The sequence below is a fragment of the Nakaseomyces glabratus genome, chromosome K (assembly GCF_010111755.1).
Source record: "Nakaseomyces glabratus chromosome K, complete sequence".
NCBI lineage: Eukaryota > Fungi > Ascomycota > Saccharomycetes > Saccharomycetales > Saccharomycetaceae > Nakaseomyces > Nakaseomyces glabratus.
Genome location: NC_088961.1, coordinates 609,195 through 631,604, shown reverse-complemented (window position 1 = coordinate 631,604; position 22,410 = coordinate 609,195). Strand labels below are relative to the sequence as shown.

The 22,410-nt window shown below is 37.1% G+C and overlaps 9 protein-coding genes across 9 annotated transcripts; 5 read left to right on the top strand and 4 right to left on the bottom strand.

Annotated features, from left to right (window-relative positions):
• Positions 1 to 158: 158 nt before the first annotated feature.
• On the bottom strand, positions 159 to 1,238 carry STP1 (Stp1p; the record flags this gene model as incomplete). The annotated part of the gene is made up of 1 exon (XM_448502.1): positions 159 to 1,238. One exon carries the CDS (start codon positions 1,236 to 1,238, stop codon positions 159 to 161), a length of 1,080 nt encoding a protein of 359 aa, XP_448502.1.
• A 469-nt stretch (positions 1,239 to 1,707) lies between these two features.
• MRPL28 (mitochondrial 54S ribosomal protein mL40) lies at positions 1,708 to 2,148 on the bottom strand (the record flags this gene model as incomplete). Its single annotated transcript, XM_448501.1, has 1 exon — positions 1,708 to 2,148. The coding sequence occupies one exon, from the start codon at positions 2,146 to 2,148 to the stop codon at positions 1,708 to 1,710; it is 441 nt and encodes a 146-aa protein (XP_448501.1).
• Positions 2,149 to 2,919: 771 nt separating this feature from the next.
• CMI8 (Cmi8p) lies at positions 2,920 to 3,129 on the top strand (the record flags this gene model as incomplete). The annotated part of the gene is made up of 1 exon (XM_065626641.1): positions 2,920 to 3,129. The coding sequence occupies one exon, from the start codon at positions 2,920 to 2,922 to the stop codon at positions 3,127 to 3,129; it is 210 nt and encodes a 69-aa protein (XP_065482713.1).
• Positions 3,130 to 3,350: 221 nt separating this feature from the next.
• TFB3 (TFIIH/NER complex subunit TFB3) lies at positions 3,351 to 4,343 on the bottom strand (the record flags this gene model as incomplete). The annotated part of the gene is made up of 1 exon (XM_448500.1): positions 3,351 to 4,343. One exon carries the CDS (start codon positions 4,341 to 4,343, stop codon positions 3,351 to 3,353), a length of 993 nt encoding a protein of 330 aa, XP_448500.1.
• Positions 4,344 to 4,773: 430 nt separating this feature from the next.
• PFA5 (palmitoyltransferase PFA5) lies at positions 4,774 to 5,832 on the top strand (the record flags this gene model as incomplete). Its single annotated transcript, XM_448499.1, has 1 exon — positions 4,774 to 5,832. The coding sequence occupies one exon, from the start codon at positions 4,774 to 4,776 to the stop codon at positions 5,830 to 5,832; it is 1,059 nt and encodes a 352-aa protein (XP_448499.1).
• A 667-nt stretch (positions 5,833 to 6,499) lies between these two features.
• On the top strand, positions 6,500 to 8,329 carry HEH2 (Heh2p; the record flags this gene model as incomplete). Its single annotated transcript, XM_448498.1, has 1 exon — positions 6,500 to 8,329. One exon carries the CDS (start codon positions 6,500 to 6,502, stop codon positions 8,327 to 8,329), a length of 1,830 nt encoding a protein of 609 aa, XP_448498.1.
• Positions 8,330 to 8,700: 371 nt separating this feature from the next.
• TOM1 (E3 ubiquitin-protein ligase TOM1) lies at positions 8,701 to 18,444 on the bottom strand (the record flags this gene model as incomplete). Its single annotated transcript, XM_448497.1, has 1 exon — positions 8,701 to 18,444. One exon carries the CDS (start codon positions 18,442 to 18,444, stop codon positions 8,701 to 8,703), a length of 9,744 nt encoding a protein of 3,247 aa, XP_448497.1.
• A 1,060-nt stretch (positions 18,445 to 19,504) lies between these two features.
• GUK1 (guanylate kinase) lies at positions 19,505 to 20,062 on the top strand (the record flags this gene model as incomplete). Its single annotated transcript, XM_448496.1, has 1 exon — positions 19,505 to 20,062. The coding sequence occupies one exon, from the start codon at positions 19,505 to 19,507 to the stop codon at positions 20,060 to 20,062; it is 558 nt and encodes a 185-aa protein (XP_448496.1).
• A 1,516-nt stretch (positions 20,063 to 21,578) lies between these two features.
• On the top strand, positions 21,579 to 22,175 carry TSA2 (thioredoxin peroxidase TSA2; the record flags this gene model as incomplete). The annotated part of the gene is made up of 1 exon (XM_448495.1): positions 21,579 to 22,175. The coding sequence occupies one exon, from the start codon at positions 21,579 to 21,581 to the stop codon at positions 22,173 to 22,175; it is 597 nt and encodes a 198-aa protein (XP_448495.1).
• Positions 22,176 to 22,410: the final 235 nt, after the last annotated feature.

The following is a 22,410-nucleotide window of genomic DNA, read 5'->3' as shown; positions in this document are numbered from 1 at the left end:
ACCATAGAAAATAAACATTAATTTAGAGGGGCTAAAAAAAGAGGAATATGAAGATCAATTATAATATGCATGGATTCTTGCCGGAGTGCTGGTGAAAGCAAGTTCGGTAATAAGTATGGTCCAAGGATATGCAGAAGCACAAGGTACAGTGTTAACTCTCAATTAAAGGTATCTTTGAAGTATTCAGTGTACAATGTTGTGTATTCTTCTAAGCTCCTCTGTGATTGCTTGGATATCACATCCTTATTGAATCTAGGAAGAGGATTCTTCACCGATTGAGTACCAGCCTCAAATTCTAACAGGTAATCTAAGTTCATGGAGCTTTGTTCCGAATCCAAAGGAGGAACATGTTGGTCGGCGGAGTTCTTTTTGATGCATTGATCCTGTTTATTTGTGTTTTCGGTATCCAATGGCTTAAAGCTTGGGATTTTTTGTCTACCAAAAAATGGGTGGCCGCCCATCTCTTCTTCTTCTTCTTCTTCGTCTTCTAGTGGTTCCTCTGTGTAGCGATTTTTTGGTTTTGACTCTAACACATCCTTATCAAAGTCAGCAGAGTCAAGTAATATCTTGTTTGTTCCGTATTTGGTCAATATATCACTTCTTTTGGCGTGTTCTGCCACAATTGTAAGTGCTTCCATCGCGTCTTCATTGAGAAGTACTTTCGAATCCATAATGCTTCGTGTTGTTGAGATAAAACGGGATTGCCCATTAGAGGTTTTTATCATTTTGACTCTATTCACTTTCCTCTCTGTCTTGCCATTCTTGGATTGTTTTAGGATATACTCTTCAGGTAATGCTGTACATTGGCCTGACTCAACATGGTCCTCAACCCAAAATTCAACATTTGGAGAGTATTCCCCACAGTGAGAACAATGGCCTGAGGATTTAAACCTCTCCTGCGATTTAACACCACTTGGGTACATGATATGCCGCGTCTTCATATGAGCTTTATAAGTATCTCTACGGCTAAATCCACCATTGTTATGACAACGTAAATCTGGTGGTGCCTTCTCGTTGTAATACGGACAATAGTAAGCTTTCTGCAAAGCATGTTTTTTGATATGCCTAGTCAAATACCCTCTGATCTTGAATCTCGCATCACAATAGTGGCAAACAAACTCTTCCTGTTCGTGCCTCGTCTTACTAACCTCCTCTTCTTTGACTAACTTGCGCCCAACAACGTCCTTGTTGTCCAACTCAAAAGTCGAGGAGACAATCCATGGTTCTCGGCCCAACATCGCGGCAACAGTAATTTCTTAACACTTAATGAATTGCCTTTTAAGCTCACCTGGTAACTTATCACTTACTCAAAGAGCTTGCTATGATAGCATCCACAACTAATGGATCAAAAGGTTGTACTCCTTTTAAAGTTTTGGCAAATTTCCAATTCGCTGACTTTTGGCTTGCGATTGACTCCTTCGCGGTGAAAAAAAAAATTTCAGCACTTGCGAGAGGTAAAATTGGATGTCTCTGCGTGTGTTTCTGTGTCTGTTTGATGATATTTGTATGTTTGATAGGAACAAGTGTGTATGGATTTATGTTACGATATACATGTAAACTAAGTTGTATTTTCCGATAATATATACAGGGTGTAGGATGTTTAACAATGTGTATTTGTAGAGTACCTGGTTGGTGTTGTTGATACATTGCTTATGTGTCAGCCAGGAAACTTTGATGTTGGAAATGGCTCCTCATAGCTTTTTAAATTTACTTTTTGAAATTGTAATGCCATATCTTGTTTGGTGGAGCATCGGTGGTGATCTTTATATCTAGTGGGAACTGCTTACCTTCTTCTGATATGTTTGCTTCTTCGTACAACTCCGGGCTCACGGACTTCAGGGTCTCCATGGCCTCCTCCATTGCCAAATACTGTTGCTTCAATTGTGCCAACTGTCTAGTGGTCTTTTGTTGCTGATATAGCTTCCAGCTTCTCTCTATAGTCTGATGTTTCACTAGGTCCTCCTTCGAGAGCTTTAGCAGCTTCGGTTGCTTCCTGGCTGCCGACAGCACACTCAGCTGTGTGACTACCCTCTGTGTAAGCGGTGAAAGCCCACCCTGGCTCTTGGTACGCTTATACCTCACAATCTGGCTCTTAGCCATCAATTGTTCGATACTGGTTTTGCTCTTCCCCACAGTGTTTCTCAGCATGACGCAGTGCTACTTTGAATATTTCTTTCTATATTGGGATATCTTGCCAAGCGTCAGATATGTAAGGATACCGTGTTGGTGAATATATACAGTCCAACTTTAAATACCGAAGCCAACTAAGGCAGAGACTACCAGTAATAAGGTCAGTAACTTGAATATCGTTCACTGTTCAGCCTGGGAGGATCACTTTTCTCTGGCATGATAGAATGACAAGACACATGAATTGTCACCAACACTTCATGTCGAGGAGTCTCCGAGAAGGATTCAAGACTCCCAGAAGGACACCCCAGCACTGTGAATGCTCACAGTGTCCCCCCATTCTGCAAAGTCTTGTTCCACTGCCTACTCTTCGAAAAGCCTTTGTTCTAAGCTGTTCCTCTAGCTCTTTCCCTTTGGTTATGGTTGAAACTAACAATTCCATGCAGAGGATCCTGCTTCCACCCCCCTCCCCCGCATTAAACTTTTATTGATATAAAGGGTCCCTCAATGCAAAATACGTCATATTTGTATTAGAGTAAGTACTATAAGCCCATCTGACAGGTATAATTTACAGAACAACAACATGCCAAGCCCGATTTGTGTCTAATAAGTGCTCCTTATAATGGACACGGCGAAACTGAAAATACGTCAACAAAGTATAGCAAAGGAGACGCATAAATGAGCAAAATATATAAATAGCCTATAGTCATATTTCATTGTTGTTTGTAGTGTCCTTGCTGTTCGACCGCTCGACCTGGTAAACACACAACTATATATTCGAGCTTGAAGATCATGGAACACAGTAAGAAAGAGATGCCGGCTGATCCGCCTTCTTATGAGGAGACAATGCGGATGGATCAGCACAGACAACACTATGCAGAGGATCACAATGACTACAGGCCTGAGGAACCCCGGTATAGACACGTACATGTGCCCATAAGGACTGCTAGGACAAATTATCCTGCCGGTGGATCATATACTTACTCCAGTAGTAGCACATGATGATTTGTGAGACCTAGTCCGATCCTGAACTACTGATAGTTATAAGATTGATCATTGTTGAGGGGGATCATCGATTTGTGCTATATACTACTTAGATATATATATGAAAAAATCTTTAATGTTTAATATTCATAAAAAAAAATAACTCGAAACTCTTTATTTCCTTTTTAGAACTGATATTAAATGCAAAGTCATTAGTTGATTTACTATGGGCACTACTCTCATACTTCTTCTGCCACGACACAGCCTAAACCCATAAAAGCCTCAGTCAGCATTCTATCATAGACAAAGTCTGATCTGAAACCAGAAGCAATATAATCCTTTCTGTTTTCCAAATCTTTGATGAATGGGTCATCATACGATTCCTGGTCAATGGTGTAACGCTTATCTAAGTCTCTATCACCATTGAATGGTGTAAACGGAACGTTGTCTTCTTTCCTACTTAAACCTTGGCTTAACATCAAACTACTGTATGGATTATTTTGTAATACACGGTTGATTTCCTCAAGTTTTCTTCTCGCTGAGGACTTCTTTAATTTAACAGTATTCTTAACACCCTCAATTACATCATCAGCGTTTGTAGAGCTTGCTAACCTGTTAACAATCTCTCTCTTAGCCCATTCCTTGTTCATCTTGTCCTCCGACTCTATTTGTCTCTCCAGCATTCTCTTCTTCATCCTCATCTCTTTCTCGAATTGTTGTCTTTGCTCGAAATTCTCCAGATCTTTCTTGCTCCGTTCCATATTGTTCATAATCAGCTGTTTGTTTAGCTCTTCATATGTCCGGAGCTTCTCTTCGGTCTCCACAACATCAATCTTATTATCCAACTTGTATACTATATCTTCCACTTCTTCAAGGTACTTATTATATGCCTCTAGATCATTGTCAAAATCCTCTAATGTCTTATTGAACACATTGAATACACGTTTCCTGATATCAACCTCTTTTTCAACACCAACGTCATCAAATATCTGTGTCTTAAATTTGTTCTTTCTCAGGATCTTATCACAACTCTTATATGGGCATGGTGCAGGACCTAAACTGAATATACGATCTACACAGGATTCGCAGATCTTGTGATAACATTCAGGATTCACCAAAAACCTCACATCCGGTGAAAGATACCTATCTGTCTTACAGATAGGACACATGTCCTTGTTATCATCAAACTCACTACCTTGATTCATACCCTTACTCGCCACTGCTGAACTCATCTTATCTTCTGATAAACTTTACAAACTCCTTCCTTCAATTTTACAATAGCGAAGTATCACAACTTCTAATTTGCAATATCACTGTTATAAGCTTATACAAATAGGCACTTCAGGCTCCTGATATGCTATGTGCAGTTCGGTTATTTCGATATTTCAAATCCACTTCTTTTATATTGATCTTTCAAATCCTAAAAGTGAAAAATTCCGGGATTTTGATAGAAAAAATGCTTGATTACAAGGTTTGCGATGAGCCATAAATGTTCTTTAGCTTGCTGTAGAGAGTACTGTTATCTAATAGCAAATAACAAAATTAAGACGTTAGATCACAGTTGATAGCTTGTTAATATAGAGCTAGTTCTTTTGAGGAACTCCTACAAATCACATTTGAGTGGACGAAAATAACTTTGATGAAACAAGCACCTTGCATGAGATGGGTTTCGCAGAATGGAGGCTCCGAAATAAGTACTGGACAATATATATAGTACCTCTAGTGGTACTACTTTTGATGATTTATGGCACATGGGCGTATTGTCATAAGTTGTGCTACGAGCGTGTGTATAGGGACTTCGGCCACAAGGCCACCGCTATAGGATTGATCTGCACCTGCTGTGTCCTAGATGCGCTGATCATAGCCATTTGGGTACTAATAGTTTCATGTGGACCAGGTCACCAACCGGGTGTGGCACCCCATCTCTTGGTAGACTCCGCGGACTTGGAGAACACAACAGTGGCGCCTAACTGCTACCAGAGTGATCCGCACGGATACCCTGTGTGGTGCAGCAATTGCCAGTCCTTGAAGGTTGGGAGGACAAAACACTCTTCACACCAGGGCCATTGTGTACCAAGATTTGATCATTACTGTGTTTGGTTAGGCGCAGTCATCGGATTCAAGAATTACCGCCTGTTTGTGCAATTTGTGTTCTACTTTGCTGTATTGTTAATGATAGTCTGGATAACTATAAGTGTATACATCAGGGATATTCGTCAATACCATGCAAGGTTGAACGCGAACTTGATAGTTCTGTTGATCATAAGCGGGATAGGATGGCTCATGACGTCAGGTCTATTTGTGTCGTATATATACTACATGAGTCAGAATTTAACATCCATCGAGGTCATTGACTTGAAGAAGCGCAAGCGCACGCCTGAATTGAGCATGCAGAGACTCTACTGTTATTACAACTCTGACGACCACTACCGGTACGTGGTCAAATTGGATAACGACTTCAAAGGGTCAGTGTATAAGAAGCATTGGTTAAAAAACATCAAAGAGTTCATGGGTTCTAACCCAATGCTGTGGTTTATTCCATTGCCCCAGTACTGGCATGAAAGTCCGCTCGCTAATGGTGAAAGAGACGTCAACACTATTGTGTCACCATACCAGGAAGAAGTGGGTCCTCACACCATTGACTACATAAAAAAGAGGATTGAATCTGGCGAGTACATCCACAAATTCAAAGAGCCAGGCAGAGAGAAAACACATTTATAGAATACGCTGTTATTAAGAAAACCCCCAAGCAACCAAGTGATTCCTTGCGATAGTCGTGTAAATAGAATTTAAAATCGAATAACTGGTGCCACAATCACCGAAGACTTTCCAAAGAATGATATTGAAGAATATGCTTACAAGTGGCCAGAAGAGCACGTTATACACCCAAGCTGACTAGTCCAATCCTTTGATCTCTGAAGACTCGAATGGCTATTCTATTGTTTACAAACTAGATTCTATTTTGTTTGTTTTGTTGTTTTTCATCAATTTATTGGAAGAATTCCTCTAGTTGTACGCAACTTTTACTGCTTTTTCGAAGGGGGGGAGGGCAGAACAATCTAATTTACCTTTGAACAAACAAAACAAACATTCCAACGAACAAAAATTAGTTTGGAAAACAGGAATAAACAATGAAGTTTAAACAGGGATTATACATTTGATTTACTTGTGAATATAGATTGGTTGCAATATTTGTTTTGTGAAGTTGAGAGTTTTATTGTATTTTTGAGTTGAAATTAATATATGAGTTGTTTTATGAAAGAATAAAAGACAGACACAAACGTCTCATAAAGTATTCTTAGGGACAACTACTACAAAAGGAAAAGTTTAATTGCTTTCTTAAATCTGAACAAAGAGGAGGCAAAGATAATACACACATACATATGGAATGAGCGAAAATAGACAAGGTATTGATTTGTCTAAGCTCACAGCTGCACAGCTGAGGTTTGTGCTGGCTGAGAACAAAGTTAGTTTTCCAAGCAAGGCGAAAAAAGCTGATCTGTTAAGGTTATGCAATAAATTGATTGATGAGTCTGATGCAGAAGAGGTTAGCCAGAGAATTGGAGCAGCGATTGCAAAGGAAAGAGTTGATCATGAGACTAAACTGAGACTAAGACAGAAGAAAATGAAGGAATCTGCCAAGGCAAATTCAGAACCAGCTGAGAGTTTACCAGCTGAGAAGGTTTCTGTCCAGAAATCGCCAAATAAGAAGTCAGTTGCTGGTAAAAAGCACTCCAGAACAGAATCTGAAGATGAGGACAGCGACAAGAATAAGAAAAAGAGAGCCAAATCTACAGATGATAACATCAAGATCAAAAACAATCAATCAGCCGCTGTCAATAGTACTTCAGCACTCGCAACTCCAGTTAAAGCAGCTGAATCAAGTTCTCCATCGAGAAACAAATTGGAGAGTAAACCAGACATTCCTGTTACTAGGGGGGCTATGCATGATGAAATCAAAAAAGAATCATCAGCTAAGAAAGGTAAAAAGAAACTGCAGGAGATTGAAAATTTAGTGACATCTCAAACTCCCAAGAAGTTGTCTGAACAGGTTCAAAAGATATCTCAAAAAGCGGAAGAAGTTGTTGAAGAGATCAAGGAAGACATTAAGGAAGAATTATGTCCTACAAAAGATGAGTTTGTAAAGCACAAGGAAGAAGAACCAAGCAAACTATTTGCTGTACTTGATGAAATTATGATTTACTTGTTCAAATTTCTGGTAATTGTATTGCCTATTTTATTCTTCTTATGGTATAGAGAACAAAAAATTAGAGTGGGGTTCTGTGGCCATGAATTACCTGTGGCAAAGTTTGCACCATATGCAAACTCCAACAAAGTCTGGGCCTCTGTAGATAAGACTTTGGAAAGATTTTTACCAAAGTGTAAATTATGTCCAGAAGGTGCCATTTGTAAGACTCATCTTCAGATGAGTTGTAAAGATGGATATGTTTTGAGAAAGAGTTGGTGGAATTTGGAAAGTTTACTCCCACTAGCTGATAAATGTATAACTAAAAGAAAAGCCGCAAATAAGAAAACTCCTCTATTATTTGCCCTAGATTTGTTGAGAACTCAAAATGCCAACACACATTGTGGTAGCACATTACCTGATAACTACCAAGCCGGTATGTTGGAAAAGGATTTATTCAATAATGTTTATGAAGAGTATAGAGATATGATGACTAAGGAATCTTTTGAAAAGGAATGGGCTGTACTATCAAATTCATTGAAAAGATTGCCTGAGATTTATTATAAGACATTCGTTAGTAAAAATGTTGCTGGTAACATTGAGAATATACAGTTGTTTAGATCTCTTTCAAAACAAAACGTAAGTTATTTCTGTGGTATATTCAAACTCTTAAAAGAGTTTCCAATTGAAAAAAATGTTCTCTTCGTTGCTTTGACGATCTTCTCTTGCACAGTAACTCTTGAGATCATTTTACAAAAACTTTGGAAATGTCAGAATAGAGAGAATGCCTTTGTTGAAAAATCTACGGAGAAAGCTCTAGAAAAGCTACGTGAAGCTAGTCGTGATCCGGAGGTGAAATTCCTTGACACAGTTCAGTTAAGAGAGTTTTTGTTAAGTGAAACAACAAATCTGAAGAAGAAGAACCAGCTGTGGGACAAAATATCTTCCAAATTGCTTGAAAATGAAAATGTTGAAAAAAGGCAAATGGAATTATATGGTGAAGTTCTTGGCATTTGGGAGTGGAATGACTAATAAACGTTCTCGATATACATTGAGTAATGAAAACAACTGGTTTTCTATTGTATTAGTAGTAAGACTTAATAATTATTGTACATGAAATAAATAATGCCTTCTGAGAAGGAATTTTTTACTGCCATCTTTTTAATTCTTTTCACTAATTGTTTTGTTCTGTGTATATTAGGGTACAATAGCCCAGTTAGTATTGTTTTTTCTTTTCCAGTTTTTTTCCTTCATTATAAATTGTTAGCTCATAAAGTCCAAACCAAAACATTAAATTGATAACCTACGTGAAATATGATTATATTTGGTAGTTTGTTAGATTCAGTCAGTTAAACTACTTAAATATATTATGACTTACACAATTACTTCAACTATGTATGCAACTACGCCAAACCAAAACCTTCATGTCCTTCATTTATGGCAATTAACAAAGAACCCCTTAATGTATCATAGGATGCATAAGCTGGTAAATTCAATTGGTTGAAACATGTATGAGATGATGGTAAACGTTCAGTTGAGCCATAGTCTCTATGGATCGAGAATTTGCATACACCGCTAACACCGCTTAATTCTTTGAAACCATTTAATGGTACTTTACTAGTACCAGTGACAAATTGTAACAATTTTGCTTTCTCTTCGGCATCAAATGATCTTACTGCTCTCCAGAAGTAACTAACTTGTTTACAACTTTCGGTATAGTTAACATAAGTGGTATTATTCTTCCAATCATCAACGTCAATGTCAGGTAGACCACTAATAAGTAACTCAAGTTCTTGTTCATCAAATATAGAAATGACATCTTTTGGAATTAGAGCATAAAATCCACTCAAGAAATTATCCATTTGCTCTTTAACGGATGTATGTAATTTGTATTCCACTATCTTTCTCACATAATCTTGTTTATTTGACTCCGTTACAGAAACATTTCTTCCGTTATCGATCAAGTCAATTATTTTATGCTCACCATAATCGTCTGTTTCAACTGAAAAAGTTTCCTCGATTATATCTGTTATATCGTTCTCCAATATCCAAACAAGAGATTTATAATAATCCAAATCTAATGATTCCATGTCCTTCAAAGCAACAGGCTTTCCTAAAATACTTTTATAGACCTCTCTGCTAAAATGACAATCAAGGAAACATTGATCTCTTATAGCTTTACCAATTACCATACCTACAAATTTGAAAAATGAAAGATGTTCTGGATTTACACCGGAAGCTCTGTTAGGTCTAAATGTTGTTTTGTCTGATGCTACTGGTGTAAATAATGCATAACCTGGATTGAACATTTGCCTAGATAATACTTGATACCATTCTCTTGTAACACCACCAGCATCAACCCCACTCTCACCCTTAAATGTAATTTCAAGTCGGCTATTTTTGATCTCTTCATTAGATTTGAAGAATAGTGCTCTGTATGAGTCTAAGAAAACTTGATCTCTTCTTACTGGGATAGGAAGTTTAGGGGCTTCAGTTTTATCTGATTTGATCTTGGCAATAAAATAGTATCTTTTATTATCAAAGTCCAATATTTTTGGATTTTTCACTAATGACGCAAAAGGTCCACTCATTAGTTTAGGATTCGACCTAACCATTTGATTCAGCAATCTCTTATGCAAATCAGTGAAGTGCAAAAATAGCTCACCTGTATCCATTCTCTTGAAATCGAGATTCTTTTCTTCCTCATATTTTAGGATGGGAGCAATACTAGGCCTACAATGTCTACAGATGATCATTAGAGATTCAATCAATGGGAGTAATACTGTTGCAGATGTACTCAAATGCTTCCTTTTCTCAAATTCAAACAAACATTTACTTAGTTCCACCCAGATTTCACCCAAGGCCATGCTTTTATAGATCTCCGACAACTTATTAGTATCTATCATCTCTTCGGAGATATTATCTGAATACAGAAAATCAACTACAGTTAACACTTTCAACAGTTTCGCTTGATTGGAACTAGGTACTGTAAATTTTTGAACCAAATCAGAGTTTATCTCAGCTCCACTCTCAACTACAGTTCCTTCTTTGCACAATGATCTCAACTCTTCTGAGAGATCTGCAACTATGTTTCTGGCATTTTCAACCAAATCTTTTATAAAAATATCCTTATTATCAGCAATGGTTGACAGGTTTTGTAAAATTGTTATTGTCTGCTGGAATACCCTAGTATTACAACTATCTAATTTTATGATTGAAACCAATTGCCTCAATTCTTCTTTTTTGAAATTAGGTATCTGAAGTTTCTTACTTTCTTTCTGATTACTCTTATCTTTTTTCGCAAGAGTTGCAATAGGTTTGGAGCATACTTGTAGTATTCTCGTTAGAAGATCCATAAGAACTGTCTCATCTGTTATAATCTTCTTACTCAGCAAAGTTATTAAGTATTGAATAGGAAATTGGAACGCCTTAGTACTTGATTCTTTCTTGTGCTTTGTACCGATTTTATTAACTACCAAATTGTCATGCTCGGTTATAAAAAAGTACTTCAATCTACCATCGGCATCTATTAGATTCTGTAGTATTTCAATTGTCTGATTAGCTACAGTAAGAGGAGTACAATCAGGAGGAAGTTGTTTCGTAGCAGTGGCCCCACCCGATTTCCCTAGAGCTCTTGATGAGATTGAATTGTAAACTTTCTCCAAAGATGCTTGGTCATTTATCGCTTCACTTAGAATAAACAGGAGGATGTTTACAATATCACCTCTATTTTGTTTACTCGAACATAAACGGTAAAATAATTCATGGTAAACCTCCCTTTGTATGTACGGCTGAGATATGAATATCGCCTTCATCAATGCGGCAATTCCTGCCCGATCTACAAGTGGTGAAAAGTAAATTCTTCCATTTTTCTTTTTATCTTCAGTTGCAGCTTCAGGGACAGGTTCATGATCGCTGTGATCTTCATCTGTATTAGATTCAATTTCGTCAAGGTTTATTCTGTCATCCCCAGAATTTCTAGCATTGTGAATAATCTCGGAAACATGCTCTTCACCAGCTTCCTCATCTAAAATTTCGTTTCTAATCTCATCTGGTATGATGTCCAAAAAGTCTGAGTCAATTTCACGTAAGTGTATGTTATTTTGAAAAGCTTCGGCTCTTCTTTCGCGGACATGCTCAGCAAAAACCTCAGCTCTCATATCTTCTGGTAGGGCCCTTAAGAATTCGGGATCAATATCAGTTCCACTAATATCAACATCACGCCCTTCGATATTTACATAGACTGGATCTCTATGTTGTTGAGTTTCTCCAGTATCTTCCGAGTTTATTGGTCCTTGTGTATCACCCAGTGGCTCATGATCGATGGTGCTATCATCAGAAACTGAGAACGAGGACCGATGACTCAAGTGACTGTTTCTCCTTTGTTTTTCTTTGACCTTTCTTATCTTTTCTTCAAGTTTCTCATTGTATTTCTTTTCTTCCTCCCTGAAAAGGTCTAAGCTAGGCTTATATATTTTGTTTAATATCTTTGTAACAACACAATTGGCATACCCCTTGGAGTCATAAAACATATCATAAATGTCCTTCCATCTTGCTACAGAAGATTTAAGTATGATACCATCCAGAGGTCTCTCATCAAACAGTTCACCAGAAAACAATACTTCATCAAAGTTAGATCTTTCAGTTCTTGGACGTGTACCTGAACCGATCGTTGCCAGTTGATCAGTGATATCATTTTCAACTTGTTCTAGACCTGTTGGTCCTAGTGGGTTGATCAGATTATTTTGAGATCTACGAGAACTATTGAACAGAGTTAATGCAGGAGAACCAAAAGATATTCCATGGTTCCTCCTAAAACTTCTATCATGATGACGAGCGACACTATCATTTTGAACCCTAAATAAAGGCTGATTTTCTGTATGAAACACATGTTCGATACCCTGAAAAACACCCCTTTCAGAGTCACTTATACTATCCTCAATTAGATCAACACCATGTGTAACATGCCAACGCCTTCTTCCAGAGTCGTGCTCAGAATCCTCATGATTGTCTTCATCTCCATTACTTGAAGAGGAAAAATCGGAAAGCCCTGATTCCCAATCAGAATCCTCAACTTCATAATCTTCCAATTCAAGGTCAATGTCTGAATCATATTCATATCCATTCTCATCAATAATACTGATATCATCACTATCATATGAGGAACTTTCGCCTTCAGAGGAGTTAGTCATTTCCTCATCATGTTCATCACCAGAAATACTCTCTTCGGCAATTTCTACTTGAATTTCGCCATCATTCTCACTATCAGATTCTCCATATTCAGAGCTTGGATGCTCATTATTTTCATCACTTTCATCACTAAAAACTACCTCAAAGCCTCCATCTTCGCTGTCAACAAAAGCGATCCCGTCTTCTTCTCCAATTAGAGAACCTTCTTCTTCTTCATCGTCATCATCTTCCTCTATATCTTCAACATCATACATTCCTAAGGCAGAATTACGGAACATATCTTTGTTCTCTTCTTTTTCTGAATCTTCGTCAACATCGTCCTCATCGTCATGAGACTCAACTTTAAATAGATCTGAGAAATTATTCCTAGTAAAGTTGATAGCATTCAAGGCATCAACAGCTTCGTTAAATAAGGTTCTTGAAAATGGATAGTTCAGGTCTAGGTTTGCCATACAGTCAGTAATTGCAGTCGGAACTCCTAACTCTATCATTAATTTACAAATCTGATATTGATCAGCCTCAATCTTATTAGTGTCCAAAATAGACCTCAAATACGGTGCTTGAACATAGACCATAGAGCCAATTATTTTGAACCAGCTTTCTAGACGGCTGACGTTATTCTCAAGTATTTTTGGACTGCTGGTAGAATTTTTAATGACCTTAATAACAGATTCTATAGTAAATTTCCTAATAAATACCATATCTGGGTCTTGTTTGGTCAAGTCTTGTTTAGGGGTTATCTGGATTTGAGTATCAGATATAAAAGCTACAATCACAGATCTGGCAAGAGTACTAATGACCTCACGGCGCCTTTGAGCGTACACATTCTTTTCAGTTCCAGCAGGACGATCAATGAGCTTATAAAGGAAGAAGTTCAATGCAGTTACTCTTGGTTTAGGTTTTTCCGAGTAAACGTTTCTCCGATTATATGTCAAGAATTCAAACTTTGATTGCTTGTAACTACCAATTAGTTCCAAAAGCATCTTCAACAAACATATCATGTAAGCGCAGACTGGATTCTTCGAAGGATCAACTTTAGATGGCTTAGAAGGTATATCAACTGGTGGGTGATTGGCGGGTTCCGAAATCCAATCTTTTTCTGATGCTGCCATAAGTTGTGACAATAGTAAATGTACAATATTAGTTCTTCGTGATGGTATAATCTCATTTTCATTTGTATTTTGTGTTATAGAGGTAGTCTTCTTATCCAAATCAAAATTTCTTCTCATAATGTAGTTTGTAATGTAATCTGATTTATCAAATTCAGAAAATCTGGCATTCTCGCATAGAATGTCTACAAAAACAGATGGACTTCGCATCACTACATGAGGTTTTTCCTCCAGCAAGCCACTTAACTCTCTTTCACGTTCTTTATAGTTTCCAATTGGTCTTGTAGTAAAACTTTTGTGTATTTCATTTCTAATTAGAGTAGAAATTATGCTTGTAGTTTCAAAACATCTTCTAATCAACAAAAGAAAAGACGACTCAAGAAAGTTAATTTTTTCAGACTTCTGAAACATCCCAATAACTTTGAGTAATCTCGATAGAATTCCAGAGTGTGTTATCTCCTTTGCGTATTCTTCATCCCTAGCGTAGAATATCAAGATTCTAGAAGTCGCCAATGCCGAATAAAAGCTTGAAATGTCATTGACTCTTATTAAGATGTCAAAAATAGCTTTTTTTGTTTCATCAGGTATACGGTGGGCAACTAAGGGAGACCAAAGTTTATAACGTGCTTTGACATCTTCATCCAATTTCTCCATTTGAGGAATTTCTGATTTTGCCAGCACGATTTCATATGCATACAAAGCCTTTGAAAACCAAGAGGCGTTCACATATTGAGGTTTCAAGTTTTCTCGCATGTATGTCAAGAAGTGCATTACGGATGCTTCAGATTTTGAGTAGACAATTTTCTCATTCAAAAATATACCGAATAAATGGATAAACGATGAAAGAGTGGCTTCATCTTTGATGTTAGTCTTTTCAACCTTTTCTAGGACAGTTGCTGCAAATGTCTCACCGGATATCTTCCAGTCAGCTAATATTTGTAAAAGAGTTCTTGCAAAAGCATTAACTAGTTTGGGATAATAAGGCAGAATATTAAACACCTTATCAGGCAGTTCCTTGTAGAAAGAGTCATTTTTTATTCCAATCAACGAAACACTGGTATGCTTGGTAACTAGTTTAGGCACGCTATTATAAAAACCGAAGTCGGGTATCAGCTTTACCACATCGCTTAGAGTCAGGGTTTTGTCGTCCAGTTTAGCTTTTATGGCTTTTAAGTTACCGTTCTGTAAATCCTTTTCACGTATGGCTTCTCGGATATTTTCAGAAGTGGGAAAGTATTTGCAATCCAAAACAAATAAACCACTAGCAGTCTCCTGACCTGGAGAGAATAGATTTTTTAGAAGAGTTAGCAATTGTTTAAATACAGCATAAGGCACTGTTCTAGAAACAGGATTGAATAAATTAAACTTATTGTCAATTTGTTTTATCATAGTTGCCGCTGAGATTTTCACTGGTCCCATTAATGCCTTAGTCAAATTAATATTATCCTCAAAGCCATCATAATAATACTTAATCGATGGGACCAATTCCATAGTATCCATATTTGTCGGCTTATTAAAAAATGTCAGAGCGTTTATGATGCAACTCAATATCAGTACCTCCTGGGTATCCTTAACATAGTCAATCTCTTCAACAGATGCAACGTTGGAAAACTTAGACATTTCTCCAAATAATTCCACAACGAGTCTCTCATAAATATCATAACCACCCTTTTGCAAAAATAGATACGATGGCACTGTTTGAAGTACCTCATTAGCAGTTATACTCGTCTTTGGAAACGTGAAGATATAGGTATTGAAATTTAATACAACCAGAGCATACTGCAGATTGCCTTGCAAAGGTACGGCTGTCAACAGATGAAGAACATTTTCTACAACTGTATCATAAATTTGTAATTCCATTTGACGACTTTCTACATTTGCATCAGTGGACTTTAGCCTTAAGAAGCATCTGAACAAAATCGAAGATGTTGATTGCAGCTTATTCAGAATGCTTCTAATCTGATAAGTATTCTTAAACTTCGCAGATGTCCCGTTATCTTTGGTTTCTTCCTTTTGAGGCTTCGATACATGGATTTGTATTGGTGGAGTGTTCCCCCCGATGGTATCTGGCATGGTTTCTTTCGCAACTTCATCAGGCAAGTTCTTTCTAATAAAGCTTTCCTCCAAAGCACATCTCTGAAACAACAACCTTAAACGGTGGATCAAACCTATGCCGAACTTCTTAAAGAAAGTCAATATTTCCTTGAATTTATTTGGAGTTAGTGTGGTAATGTTCAAGTAGACATTTGTGACAATATATTGTGTTGCCAATAGTTTAGATAGCTTACTGATAATAGAATCAACTCTTTGATTCAGATCAATACTACCCACATCCTGCAATATACTTGTGGATTGTTCAGTTACATTAATGAATTCTTCCAGGTCCTTTAATTGATCATCCATTATTTCCAGTATACCAGGAAATGCGTAATCTTTGAAATGCTCGTCAAATAGTTGCAACACATCTGTATAGTTCAACATAGTTTGAGACATGCTAAAATCAAAGGGGACATTGTTAAGTACAATTGCATTAAATAAAGTTTTAAAGTCTAACTTTTCCGGTAAATCATGTAAAGCAGAATTCTCAAGCGTCATTCCATAAAATACATTGGAGAAACAGTCGACGATTGGTGAATCCTTCTGTATATCCCAAAATGCAAGCTCTTGGGAACCCTCTTCATCTCTTACAACCTTATCCGTTTTTGATCTGTATATTATATCCTCTCCAGTATTTGATTGATACAAAAAGGGTTGATTAAATTTTACTATGTCAGGTAACGTCTTTACCATATCTGAAAATGCATTACAGATCTCGTCCTGAAGATCAGGGTAATGTCTTGCTAGTTCATCCATTGACGTACCAAAATCGACAGATTCTTCCTTCCATGAGAGTACAATCGCATAATCCAAATTGGTGACAGTCTTGAACAAAGATTTAATCAGGCCATTGTCTTTGACTTTCTGGAGACCTTCTGTATTCAGACAGATGGCAGAAATAACATCAGGTAGTAGAGTTAATAATTCTGAATATGGTCCCATCAAACTTTCAAAGTTTTCAATAATATAGGGGATCAGGCCTGCCTCATTCAATATAGGATAAATTGTAGGTTCACTATTGATAACTCTTTGTATGATGTCCAGAGTATATGTAATTAACGTATATCCGAACAATTCCCTATTAGTCATGATCTTTTTTAAAGAGCCTAAAATTGGAGAGTCAATCAGATTCCTTATTCTATCGCCAGAGTCAGTCTTTAGTAATTTTATTACAAGTTTCAAATGACTTCTGATGTACGATAGTTGACGAAATGAAATGGCATAGTAAACCTTTATAAACTCCGGTGGATTAAATTGCCCTTTATTCTCTATCGCATAATTGATTTCTTCATCTATAGATTTGATCAACGTCGTGAACCCATCATTGTTTATGAACTCGTTAGTGGAATCACTGTCATTAATGAAAACCTCTAATAAATGTGTGGCGGATGCGAGTGTACGTCTATAGTCCAAGTTCTTAATTGAAACAATATCCAATAATGCCGGTATTAGGCCTGCTGCTAATAAAGCTTCATGTAAAACTTTGACATCAGCCAAATTAGAGATCAAGTAAAAAAACCGTACATTATAAATTTCATCGACTTCTGATGACTTTTCTCTTAAAATTTTACTCAAGTATCGTAGAATCTGGAAAAGAAGACCATGAGACATGTTACCCCCAAGGTTTCTCATGATATCAGAACACCAAACATGTTTTAGAGATATACATTCCAATGCGAATAACGCATCTAATCGAAGGTTTTTAGATATTTTTACTTCTGAAAGGGAAATAAAATCTGTCAGACTATTAAAAGCATAAGGATCAACTTCAAAGAATTTTGAACTTACTTGTGGAGGGAGGTAAACCGTGTTCACAAGGGCTATAGCATTCATTTTTGTTCTTATTATTGTCTCTCTTAGATGCAGATTATCTTCGGAGTCATCACTAAATGCTTTTGCTGCTATTGCCTTTAGTGAGAAATCAAACCATTCCTCTGCTGGAATAACCTTCATACCTTTATCCAAAATCTCTTGAATAGTTAGCTTGGAAAGTTCTTCACTATTCATCGAAAATTTTAGCATAGATACCCCTTGCTGAGCCGAGGAGTGAGAGTTTGAATCACTACAATCAACTGATTTAACATTAGATGATGCTGAATTAGTCTTAGGAGACGCATAGTATGTATATCTTAGTTTGCTCCACTTCGACGGGTATTTTTTCTTTTCGAAATATAAATCTGTCAATGCAAAATGTTCTCCATTCTCATCCATTGCAGATGATGGAATTGCTAATGCTAGTTTTAATGCCTTATTTTTCAATGGATGAGTACCCAATACGTTTTTTGTAGCATCAATCCGTTCTCGAGCAATGACGTATCTCTCTCCCATAGTAGCAAGTACTCTTATAGCACCTAATTTTACTTCAAAATTTGGACAGTTAAGTAAGTTACTCATTACATCCATTGAAGAATAGATGTACCGGTTTTCAGTGTTGCACAATAATTTTGTAGAAAACTCAGTTAACTCAACAGTAACATTCAAATCTTCATCGTTCATCAATTTTAATGGTTCAGGAGCCTTTGTGTAACTATAATGATACTTCTCAACAAACTTAGAAAGAATATCATCAATTCTATTCAATACAGGTATCCAGACAAATAAATCATTTCTGGGCCTATCATTAAAATCAAAGTCTCTAAGCTTCTTAACAAATTCATCTTGCGAACTTTGTTCTAGATCATCTAAGAATGGTTTAAAATACTCAGCGTTCTTTTCCTTTTGCAGTTTTTCAAATCTAGTTAACTTGACCATGCTAATTTACCGTTTATTCCTTTTTTTTTCTGTATTATGTGAAGTTTGTCGTCACAGTGGCAATATTGTCTGTTTCTATGAACTTTGGTGCCAGTATGGAAATAAAATAATCCTATAGTCTAAAAGTCAGTATTATATCTCTTCACAAACCTCCCTATGTCTTGAGCTGCAAGCTTTGATTACTTTATAAGCTTAATACCAAAATAAAATGTTAAGTTTGTAGAGAATTGGACTTTCAATTTGCAATTCAATGAAAGAATAGTAATTTCTCCTTCTTGTTATTCACCAGTAATCGCTAGGAAAACCAATAGTGATTTAAGTTCTTGTTATTTCCACTCTTACAGGTACAGATTAGTCTTCCAATTGATGATTAAAAAACTCCTTATAATAATAAGTGGCGATTCCTTTTCAAGTTTTTTCAATTCAAAGAGTCAATCGCTAATCGTCTTACTATATAAAAGATGCTTGATTGCGAGTCCTATCTGTTACTCTTATCTTCAAATCAACATTTAGCATTTGCGATGAGCAAAGGTACTTATTAAAATTATCCTCAGTTAGCCACCTGTGGAAACCCAATTGAAGTTTTTACGATGCCAAGACGTAGAATATGATACAAACTACACTAATAGTGCTTGAGTATGTATAAGGTGTCCAGGTGTCCGGCTTGAGTACTATGTGGGGGGGGGGGGACTATACAGTCTAGTCGGAGGGCAACTTGTATACTAGTCGGGGAAAAGGTAAATATATACAGGTAACTATATTATTCACTGTCTGTTGTTCTTGGTCAAAACGTTATCCCTCTACATCATAAATTATAAGCGTTTGATAGTACAGTTTTGTAAATCCACAGAAATCACAGTAGATATGACTTTTCTTGATCTCACTGAAAAAAAAAAGCTGGAAAATTGACAAAAATTCAGTGAAAATGAAAACAAACTGAGATGTGAATTGTATAACTGATATATTACGCGTTCCTTATTAAATCTTAAATAAATTATCTTGTAACCAAGCTTAGCTGTCGTGTAAGTACAAATTCATTTGTCAAAACTAATACAGAAATATGTCTCGTCCAATTGTCATCTCTGGTCCAAGTGGTACTGGTAAGTCCACTCTATTAAAGAAGCTATTTGCTGAATTCCCAGACACTTTCGGTTTCAGTGTCTCGTCTACAACACGTTCTCCAAGACCAGGTGAGGTACATGGCAAGGACTACAACTTTGTCACTGTTGATGAGTTCAAATCAATGATCGACGGCGAGAAGTTCATCGAATGGGCCCAATTCTCTGGTAACTACTATGGTACTACCGTGGACTCCGTTAAGGCTGTCATCAGTTCTGGCAAGACCTGTATCCTAGATATCGATATGCAAGGTGTCAAAGCTGTCAAGACCAAGGACCTTAACGCTAGATTTTTGTTCGTTGCCCCACCATCCATGGACGACCTAAAGGCTAGGTTGCAAGGCAGAGGTACCGAGACAGACGAATCCTTACAAAAGAGACTGGCCGCTGCTGATGCAGAGATGGAATACGCTAACAGCGGTGCTCACGACAAAATCATTGTCAATGATGACCTTGACAAGGCTTACAACGAATTGAAGCAATTCATCTTCGAGAACTAATTGAAAACAACTGACGTTGAGGAGAAAAGGAAAAATCAACGTGTAATAATTGTATAATAAGATAAATATCTCTCTAATATATAGCAGTAATATTATAGATCAGATGAAGGCTATCATTAATAAGGGCATGGATTGATAGACGACTAAAAAGATGACACTATGTAACCCTTTACGTTTGAGGTTTCACATGCATGGTACGTATACAAATATCCCGTACAAATTCACTATGGGCCAGCCGAAATCTCGAATTACTTAAGTTTGAGAGAAACAGGCTCACCTACTGGTAGAAAGCTACCGAAAACACCCAGTTAGGGAGTTTTGCTGAAGTATAGAGTTAATAGGGTTGGAAGGCAAGCCTGATCTCAAGAAATAGTTTACAGATAACGCTTTTCTCAAGTATCTTAAGACCGATTAAAACTACTGTACCCTTGCTCATAAACCTTCTTTGACGACCTTGCAGTTGTAAGCACACGATAACCAAGGATTTAGGAGATAAATCGAAAAGAATCCAAGAATCTCTGTATCGGCTTTTTGAAATATAGAGGAAAAAAAGAAACAGTAAATCATACAGAACCGGCCGTACACTCTTCTTGCCTTTTTACTTCAACGAGCCAGGACGTGCTAGCACATTATCATTGTAGAGGTTCGTGGAACTCTGTTGTTGAGATCTCACAGAGAGCAACGCACTTCCAACATTTTCTGGCTGTTGAGAGATGTGCTGCTGAGTTTCCCGTAGTTCGGCTTCCCTTTACTACCTCTCACTGGCTCTCCCCCCCACGTTTGTAGTACTTTAACTTAGAGGTAGCAGTATAATGTCCGTACGTCATCGCTCAATCGCTGTCCGAGTGTCTTCTCGGTTTGGCAAATAGAGGCGGCGTGCTGGGCAAATGAAGAAAGTCCAGACTCGGAGTCGATCTTTACAAATTTTCTCGATCGTTTGAAGGTCCCTTCCTCTAGTTGTTCCCAAAATTTACTGTCAGTCCAATATACTATTATCAAATCATTAGAACAAACTGCATACAATATGCAAAATGGACACCACTAATGATAATGGCGAACTTTCCACAGTCGAAATGCCTTTGATAAAATGTAGTTTTGTATAACCAATTGAGTATTGTTAGTAATTGCAAGCTTTAACAGGGTGCAACCTTGTGCGTACTCTTCGAGGTTTTGGTAATTTGTAAAATTAGGCTCGAACCATCGCCAGTTAACTAACTGCGCGTAGGGACACTCGCATTAATGTTTAATGGAACGTCTAGCGATGAGCTTGGGAATCCATTTATAATATTGAATCACCTAATCCTACTCTTGTTTCAACATTATAACAATCAATCGAAAATTGAAGTTTTGTAAAACAAGAATTAAAAAAATTTAATATATAAAGGACACGGATTGTCAATGAAGATTCAAATAATTCCATTCCTCTTTTCTATATGTAGATTACAATACAAGAGAACATCAAAGAATATTCTATTCTAATACACTTCCAAAAACAACAACAAAACATCAATTAACAATGGTCGCTCAAGTTCAAAAGCCAGCTCCAACTTTCAAGAAGACTGCTGTCATCGACGGTATGTTCGAAGAAGTCTCCTTGGACAAATACAAGGGTAAGTACGTTGTTCTTGCCTTTGTCCCATTGGCTTTCACTTTCGTCTGCCCAACTGAGATTGTTGCTTTCTCCGAAGCTGCTAAGAGATTCGAAGCCTTGGACGCTCAAGTTTTGTTCGCCTCCACCGACTCTGAATACTCTTTGTTGGCATGGACTAATGTTGCCAGAAAGGATGGTGGTCTAGGTCCAGTTGACATCCCATTGTTGGCTGACACTAACCACAAGTTGTCCAGAGACTACGGTGTCTTGATCGAAGACGAAGGTATTGCTTTGAGAGGTTTGTTCATCATCGATCCAAAGGGTATCGTTAGACACATTACCATCAACGACTTGCCAGTCGGTAGAAACGTCGAAGAATCCTTGAGATTGGTCGAAGGTTTCCAATGGACTGACAAGAACGGTACCGTTTTGCCATGTAACTGGACCCCAGGTTCCGCTACTATCAAGCCAACTGTTGAAGATTCCAAGGAATACTTCAAGGAAGCCAACTCCAAGAACTAAAACCAAATTCATGGAGAGTTTTCAAATTAATCGTTTTGCCTTTTTTCTGTTTTCCAAACTTTGCAAAAAAACAATCTTATAGAGTTTTTGCCAATTGACATTCAATGCTTTTACATAGTACTATGATCTGTTTTTAATTCATGCTTATATAATATATCCTTACAATTAAAAAAAATCCATTCTTTTTTAACTAATTCTTTTAATTCAATGCAAAATATTGAAAACAGCATTATTA